A 9,404-nucleotide genomic window follows, 5' to 3' on the forward strand; every position below is an offset into this window, starting at 1 on the left:
TCAGACACGTATCAGATACCGATACTTCTAATACTTCTTATATCTGACGAATGATTTGATGTATCTATTTTTACGCTGATTTTTTTTAAAGAAAAAAAGAAAAATAACTCATATCATTTTTTTTAAGACAACCTATTTTTTTAAGCAAGAGAAAATGTATGAAGTATTCTCGTTTTTTAAAAATATCGTTTTTTAGCTTCAATTATTAGTATCTTCATTTTTTAGAAATACCGTTTTTTAGAAATATATATTAAAATAATATATAAAAAATGACGTTCGTATCTTAATTTTTTAAAAATTGATAAATTATTAAATTCAATCGTATTTGTATCATGTAACCGTATCGTGAATATGTTTTATAGTTTGCAAATCAGTCCACTTCCACCGCTTTTCCTTTTTGCAGAAAAAGGAGAAAGCTGTGTGCGGCAATTGCGCAGAATGGCTTGTAAACAAGCGGTGCCCAAGTTTTTGGTTGTCTGAGGCTCTCTCTTTTTTCAAATCTTCTCCTTATTTCTATTTCTTCTTCTTCTCTCTCTCATGGCTTCCACATTTTGGATGAGAAATGATCAGAAATCATCAGAAAAACGCTTCTTCTACCAAGAAATTACTCTTTCTTATCACTTGTGCCGGTCTTCTTGGAGCCGCTCTCATTGCAGATCTGCTTTGGACATCGTCTTCCTCTTTGTCTTCTTCCTATTCTTCCATTGCATCAACTTGGGCCATCGGCAGAACTAAGCTTTTTGTTATACCGGATCCATCCACTGCCAATGCTACCCAGGTTACTTGGGCGCCATTTCGTTGTTTTTGAATTCTTTTGGGATTTTTTTTTGTTGTTGGATTCTACTCATCTTACGAACTCATATTTGTAGGTAGATGAGAAGGAGATTGATTCTAGGAAATTCTTAACCGGAACTTATTTTGATCTACCTGCACCTGATTTAGAATGGGAGGAAGTACCTTCAGCACCTGTTCCTCGTCTTGATGGGGCATCGATTCAGATTAAGAATATCTTTTACGTGTTTGCAGGATATGGAAACATCAGTTATGTAAGAATCTTTTTTTTAGTCTCTGTAATGCATCTTTGATTGTGTATGTATATGTTTCAGTATTCTTAGTGCTTTGGATTCAGTTATGCATCATATTACACATAGGCATGAGGAAGGAATATTCTGCATACTTGGGCTTTTCATCTAGGAATAGAGGATTTTTACTGTCCAACATATTTCAGGTTCTTTTGAAATTCTTAAAAAGAAGACAAAACATCTTGTCTCTTCTTCTGCCTGAATCATGATTTCGGTGTTGAAAGTGTCGTCATATTTGCTCTACCCTCAAATTTGTTAATATGGAAGTACTACATTACTGATGTTACATTCTCTTTGGTAGGTGCATTCTCATGTGGACATGTTCAATTTCTCTGATAATACATGGATTGGGAAGTTTGACATGCCAAAAGAGATGGCACATTCACACTTAGGAGTGGCAAGTGATGGTAGATACATTTATGTGGTATCAGGACAATATGGACCCCAATGCAGAGGGCCTACCGCCCGGACATTTGTGCTTGACACTAAGACGAAGAAATGGAACGTCATGCCTCCACTACCTGCTCCTAGGTATGCAACTCTTCTAGGAAGTATGTAAATCATCTTGTAGGTTTCTGACACCTTATTTTGTTTGATCAGCTTAATTGTTTGGTGGTTTCTGTTGGTTGGTTTCTTGCTTTGTGATTGTATCTTTTTATCATTATATGTAATCTAATTTGATTATCCTAATTAAAAGCCCGACCTTATGAAATTTGGGTCATGAACTGTTAGTTAGTGCAAATAAATTGATTATAAAGACTTGGTTTGCAGGTTTATGTTTTCTATAAGTTATATTATACTTCATATGTAAAAGATGGGTTTCACAAGTTTAGATTTAGGTGATCTAAGTTTATGTTGTTCATGAGATTGGCATATCTGTATCCTAGAATAATGAAACTCAAACTCACATATCAATTCTAAGTTTGGCTTCTCAACTCCGAGTTATAGAAAGCTAACTTTGAGCCAAACATGCCCCTGAATGTTGTGATAAGCTTATATTTTGTAAACTTAAATGTAGGAAGAAAAGGTTAAGTGCAAACTATTAGATAAGTCAGCAGAAGAGTTGATTAATTTTTTAGGAGGTTGGGGCATCTAATATATTATCTATTTTGGCTTAGACCTTCTGCTTGTTTACTGTGTAGTTGAAAGAGTAGAAATTGCAGAATTAATTGAAAACTACTTGAGATTAGATCCTGAAATGAAAGAGTTTATGTACTGGCGGCTGCCATGACAATTGATTCTTGATCTCAGATCTTTATCTGAACAGATGAAAATATTTTTGTAATGTGAACTTTAAGATAGAAAAAAAAAAATTTCATATCAAGTTAAAAGGCTTTTTTAACACATCAGTTTGCAGATATGCTCCAGCAACGCAATTATGGAGAGGAAGACTTCATGTGATGGGTGGTAGTAAGGAGAATCGCCACACACCTGGATTGGAGCACTGGAGCATTGCTGTAAAAGATGGAAAAGTATTGGAGAAGAAGTGGCGGAGTGAAGTACCCATACCCCGTGGAGGACCACACAGGTATTCGGACACCATTTGTTTATTTTAATCGAAATTTCACAACTAGTAATTCGGAGTTGCAATCCATAATGATGAAAAGATGTTTTAGGCAATCCAAATATCTGAAAACCGTTTCTCTAACATATTCAATATTTCCAACTTGACATTCTTCAGGGCCTGTGTTGTGGTCAACGATCGGCTTTTTGTTATTGGTGGTCAAGAAGGTGACTTCATGGCTAAACCTGGTTCACCTATTTTTAAGTGCTCCCGTAGGCATGAGGTATATTTCGATGTTAGCTCAAGAGTTTGTTGTGAGTTTTATTTGGATAGCTGATAAGCTGAATTATCATGTTAAATGCATGTGTAGGTCATATTTAACACCTAATATGTGTAGGTCATATTTTACAACGGGCAGCTAGCATTAATAGGTTATGTTGATCATATATTATATATAATTTAAAAGGAAACATAACTTTAGACTAATCCTTAAAATACAAGGAAACAAAATTTTTGAAGAAAACATAAAACATAAAAAACACAAGCTAACCCATCCTAATAACAAGGATTAAACAGAAAAGATAAACGTCCCCAATTCTAACATACATCTTGGATAGAAATATTCACAAAAAGCTTAGAAAGAGAACACTAAAAAGAGACATTTACCACGACTGAAGAGATTTATCATGGAAAAGGAAGACCCTTTGATTCCTCTCGAACCATCATTTGTTGAATTTACTGTTTCATGTTTTCAGGTTGTTTATGGTGATGTTTACATGCTGGATGATGAAATGAAATGGAAAACATTTACTCCCATGCCAAAACCCGATTCTCATATTGAGTTTGCTTGGGTTATTGTCAATAATTCCATTATCATCACCGGCGGTACAACAGAAAAGCATCCAATTACCAAGCGAATGATCTTGGTTGGGGAGGTCTTCCGATTTGATTTGGATTCATTTGTAAGAACTTGTCTATCATTGAACAAAACCCTCTTTAAACAATTTTGTTTGTGTTGATCTTTGTGTTTTTGGTTCCCTAACAAATGCAGACTTGGTCAGTGATTGGAAAGCTCCCTTACCGTATAAAAACAACGCTAGCTGGTTTTTGGGATGGATACTTGTACTTCACCTCAGGGCAGCGGGACCGTGGACCTGATAATCCACAGCCGAGAGCAGTCGTAGGAGATATGTGGAGAACCAAGCTAAAAATTTAAGCATGGTTTAATTTTTCTTACTGATGTGTTGTAGGGTTAGCATTTTTTTTGGTGTTGGTAAAAGTTGGTTACATGATTTCACATTTAGGAGGCGTTTGACCCAAGTTGGGTTAGATGGGTAAAAAAATCCACCCATTGTTTGATTCACCAATTATTAAAGAGGTTTATTACTTCGTTATTTGCGTTAACTCATATTTTTCACTTCGTTATTCGCATTAACTCTCTCAATTACTTTCATCTTATAATAATTATCAACTTAACTCAACTCTGCTGCCAAACGTTTTCTTAGTATTTGATTGATGTGATAACATTATAGGACTTTGAAATGCAAAGTGAATGTAAACCAAATGTTGGAAGCATATGGGATAAGCCATATTCTTCATACCTTAAAGCTATATTTCTTTAAGAGGAATAATTTGTCCGTTTATTTGAGTTAATTAGGGCATATCAGCATCAATTAATTTGTTCACAATTTTAATTCCAAATAAGTCTCCTAAATAGATCCTATCAATTTAATTTTAGGTCACATTTATCAATTTGTAATGATAGTGAGATTCTATTGATAGATCAATTATAATAGACAATAATTATAAAATTAATTGGATTACTTTTGATCCTACTTACTTAAAATTATGAATTAATCATATTTATTGCTATCGTTACCATTATTTACCGTTATCGTTTAACGATATCTGTGTAATTTTCAAATGCAATTGGATTGAGTATCATTCGTTTGTTAATCCGTTTACATTTTGGAAGTGGGTTCTAGATGTTAGTATACGTATGGAATACAAGTAAATAACACCAAATATAATCAAATAGAATTCAGTTTTTAGATTACAATTGATTTATTACGTTTCTCCCATGATAAATAGATTTGCCAATTCCATCCATCTCAATGAAAAGGACAAGAAAACACAACTTATTTAGTGAACATATAACATAAATTAAGACGTAAAAGTAACTCCAATTTTCAAAACCAATGAAATTTGGCCTTCTATTGATATCATCCTTTTGTGAAATTACCACTTTAACTCATCCTTCTCTCTTTTTGTAGCTTTTTTTTTTTTTTGGTTTTTTTTTTATCGTTTTTCTATGTTTCTTCTCTCTCTCTCTCTCTCTCTCTCTCTCTCTTTTTTTTTTTTTTTTTTTTTTTCCGTTTCTTCTTCCAACTTTTCTTTTCTTTTTTTTTTTTTACGTTTTTTCTTCTAGGCTTTTATACCCATCACCAACCCCACTTTGCTAGATTTTCATAGCCGTCCTCTTTTCCAACGATTTCTTTTGGCTATGTTGTTGCCTTCTTCTTCTTCTCAAATCAAAGATGTAAGTTGGAGCGTGAATTCATGAAAGGAAAAAGTGAGAGCGAGACCAAGGAGTGAGAGGAAGAAGCGAGAGCGAGAATTTGAATGAAGGAAAAAAAAACTCTAAGGAAAAAACTACAAAATTGACGAGGAAGAAGCGAGAGGAAGAATTCAAACGAATGGAAAAATTAAGGAAAAAATGCAATTGTCTAATAAGGAACAAGATGAAGAAGCGAAAGGAAGGGGACAAGATGGTTTTTCACACGCGACTGATGTAAGCAGAAGACCATTTTTCGAACAAATTTGAATCTCGGGCCAAATTTCATTTGGATCTCTAAAAAAGGGATCTTTCGTAAAAAAAAAAAAATCCATTTGAACTCATAGGTGTTTTCCGACAAAAACACCATATGAACTCTAGAACATATGACCCTCGTAAAAACGTGAGTTTCAAAATCTTAAGGGGGCATTTGAAGCGCATGTTTGGAATTTTAAATGAGAGAATATTAAGCCTGGAGGATTAGGTTGGGAGTAACCTAGGTTTAAGAAAACTGTCTTTGGAGTGCAGGTTTTTGAAGTCTGAGTTTGAGAGGTCTGCAGGAGTGCAGACTTAAGTAGCCTGGGAATGCAAATATTATATATCTTTAGTTTGTGAAATATTTTCTTGTATTTAATCAACGGTTAGATTTTAGATTAGTTTAAATTTGTCATTTTAATTATTTTAATATAGTTAAGTTTAAAAGAAACAAAAAATTTTAAAAGAATATATTTTTTTAAAAAAAGTTTGAAATAGAGATTTTGACAAAAATTATAATTTTATTTAATCTATTGTTTTAATAATTTGATATTTTAATTTTACTAGATTTTGAAATAAATTTCATAGATTTTTGTCATTTTAACTAATTTGAAAATTATCACTTTTTAAACCATAATACGCTAACTTAAAATTGAAATAACATAGTATTTTAATATTAAATCCAATTATTGAAAAACTATAGATATATATATATTTTTTTTATCAAATTACATTTGAGAAATAAAAAAAAATCATAAATTTTGAGTTTTAGTTTTTGTTTGGTTGCTAAGTTGTTTTAAACATTTTAACCCTTTACGTTTAGAAAATGATTTTAAGTTTTCGAGCTAGTTAAATTGATCAACAAAAAAAAAAAAAAATAAATGAAAATGTTATTAAATTAAATTAGAACTTTCTACACACATAGTCTAAATAAATATACCTATACAATTATAGTCTAATAGCGTGTTTAGAATAACTTAGAAAAGAATATCTTCTAAAAATTCATTTTTATTGAAATACTTTTGATAAAAACTCATTAAAATAGAAAACACACATGTATTGCAATTCTTTCTTAAAAGTGTTTTTATATACAAATTTGTCTAGTTTTTTTTATACACTAAGAGTGTTTTTATAAATATTTTGCCTGGCTGGTGGCGGTCGCCGGAGGTGGTAGTTGGAGGTTGGCCAACGGAGTTAGTGGCCAAAATTTCGACAGTGTGGTGGTGGCGGCGGCAACGGTGGTGGTGGTGGTGGGAGGGGAGGGGTGGGTTGCCCAAGGTTGGCCGATGACGTTCGTCGGAGGTGGCTACTGGCTTTCTACACTTCGTGCAGATTGAGTATTCGAGACTTGGTTGTGAAGTCATCGGATGATTTGAGGATCACTGGATTTACCTTGTTATTTGGACGAATGGTTGGAAGGCATTGGATGTCGTTGGATTGGTGATTCACTATGGAAAATTCATGACCAACTTGACAGGGTAATCACCATCAAGCCTTCGAGACTAGCTTTAATATTTAATACTTTATTTGGTTTATGATAGTGTTTGAACATTACTCTTTGTAATCATCATTCATCAAATTTCATATGGTGGAGAAAAACTTGATTTTCTTTGTTGTTAAACTGGTGGGAATTTTGTTTTCTTTGTTGTTGACATAAAATTTTGAATATATATTATTTGTTTATATGGTTGACAAGATTGGAAATGTCGTCTATCTGGTTGATGAATATTGTTTGTCTTATATATATCAATGTGATTGTTGGACCTCAAAACAGAAGCAATTATATAGGTAATTTCTAATAGTATAGTTTTTTTTTTTAAAAAAGAAAACACATACAAACTTGACAAGCAAAACGTACCAAGTATCCATTAGGTTGTCAGTTTTTGGATGTAAGAAGAAATTACATTTGACAAGTAAGAACCGTCAAGTTATGAAAACCTTAATCCATAATAAATGTCATGAATTTAGATACTTGACACTTAAAATAAGTCAACAAATCTCATATATTGAACAGTTATGACATATCAAGTAAATTACAGCTTGATACTTTCAACCAGTCAAAAAATTCTCTTATTCTTAGGACTGGATTACTTGACGTTTTTAAAAACGTTAAGTAACACTGATACAGAAAAGAAAAACATTAAGTAATACAGTTTTTGTAGTAGTGCCATAGGGTCTTCCCTGCTATTCTCTTGGCAAGGATCGATTTGTAGGAACCGACGAGATAAAAGGGTGATAGAATACACAAAGCATGCAACGGAAGCAAACATAATCAATAAGCACTCTAATTACATTTAATTTGAGTTCTAAAGCATGCTATTTCAGAGAATACACAAGAGGGTTTCAAGATGAACATACCTTTGATGATTTCTCCCAAATCCAAGTTGCTCTTCACGTGTTTTCAACTTCAAATTGACAGTGAACTCTACTATTTTCAGTCTTGAATTTGAGAGGTGGAACTCGAATTTGAGTGAATTTAACGAAGGGAATTTCTGGGTTTGAGAGAAAGAAGAAGATGAGCTGAAAAATCATGAACTGAAAAACTGATTTTTCAGCTCAAAACTCTATCTACTTCTACAAAATTCAGTGCTTTTATTCACATGAATACATGTAAGCATTTGATCTTCAGCTCAAAAGTCAGTAGTTACTTGAAGATTTAATGGGATTTGTGTGTGTTTGTATGAAGAACACCTCCTACTTGGAGGAAAAATGAGAAAAACCCACTTAATCTCTTTTTCTAATTTTTCATCTAAAAAATCAATTAATTCAAAAATTAAATAATTAAAATTTATTTAATAATTCATAATTAATCAAATATCAAAATCCAATTTCTTAAATTGAATTTAAGATTGGAAATTAATTTGAATTTTAATTAATTAATTAATTTAATATCAAATATCAAATTAATCATAGAAATTTTAAACATGAATCCTATTCATGTAATAAATATTTAAATCAATATTAAATATTATAAACTCTCCAATTTTGTTTAATTTCAATAAATTAAACGTTATATAATTATATCAAATATAATTTGTACAAACCCTAATTTGAATTTGAACTTATCCAAACTCAAACCCTAATATCAATTTGAACATTTCAAATTGATATCATTCCAAATTCACTCAATTTAATAATTCAAGGTGTTCATGTTTTACGAGCTAATAGAGGGACCTTATGGACTTATAGAACATGAGCTCCAACGATTAAGATTAATTGGCTAAAACTCTTTAGACCAAATTAATCAGTATTCATTAACTATCAAGTCACACCACTATAGCTCGATAGTTGTACTCTCCTCACTGTAGATATATTTGTCCACATGATTTAACCGTAACTAGTAAGTCGACCCTTCACAGGTTGTTCGTAATAACGGTTGGATCAATATGCTATTTTACTCCCGATATTACGTCTTGTTCTTTAAGTTCCTACTGATCCTCTAATGAACAATTGGTTTATGATCTAATCACTAAACCGAATCCCTTTCAAGCCAGTGAGAGGGTGGGGCCCATTGTTCAAAACTTGGATTCAGTACTTAAGTGAACAACCTTTCTCCTATCCCTTAATCAGGTAGGCGTGAATTCCGTCTTGCACCCTATGTCCTCAGCTATCTACTCGGTCTTACCCCTGAAATGGAAGGCTTATTGAACCAATGCTATTGAGCCAACCCTCACCCATGTAAATCTAAGGATAACCCTGAATAAACAAGAATTCATAGTTAGCTTAGGAGTAAGATTGAGTTACCTAGGTCATCTAAGCGAAATAGTCAGTCTTAAACAGTAAACAACGTTATAAAGTAAGAGTGACTTATTTCATGGTCCGATCTTATGCAAATTCATTGCATAGGACGCCCCCACTCCTCATGTCAATACATGAAAAAATTAAAGGAAATCATACATGAGGATTTCCATGAGTAGCGGAAGGATTGTTCCAAATTCCATTCGAAATTGAACATAATCAATTACAGTACAAGAATGGAAACTAACAGGTCATGCAACAACTAGAAATT

The 9,404-nt window shown here is 32.6% G+C and overlaps 1 protein-coding gene across 1 annotated transcript; it reads left to right on the forward strand.

Moving 5' to 3' along the window:
* The first annotated feature begins 386 nt into the window (after positions 1-386).
* Positions 387-3,990, forward strand: LOC120070827 (kelch repeat-containing protein At3g27220-like). Its single transcript, XM_039022712.2, has 7 exons — positions 387-778; positions 870-1,046; positions 1,384-1,613; positions 2,440-2,610; positions 2,764-2,869; positions 3,342-3,548; positions 3,638-3,990. Exons 1-7 carry the CDS (start codon positions 563-565, stop codon positions 3,800-3,802), a joined length of 1,272 nt encoding a protein of 423 aa, XP_038878640.1. The 5' UTR covers positions 387-562; the 3' UTR covers positions 3,803-3,990.
* The last annotated feature ends 5,414 nt before the right edge of the window (positions 3,991-9,404 follow it).

Source organism: Benincasa hispida, chromosome 2, assembly GCF_027475165.1.
Source record: "Benincasa hispida cultivar pf3 chromosome 2, pf3_genome.v1.1, whole genome shotgun sequence".
NCBI classification, from domain to species: Eukaryota; Viridiplantae; Streptophyta; class Magnoliopsida; order Cucurbitales; family Cucurbitaceae; genus Benincasa; species Benincasa hispida.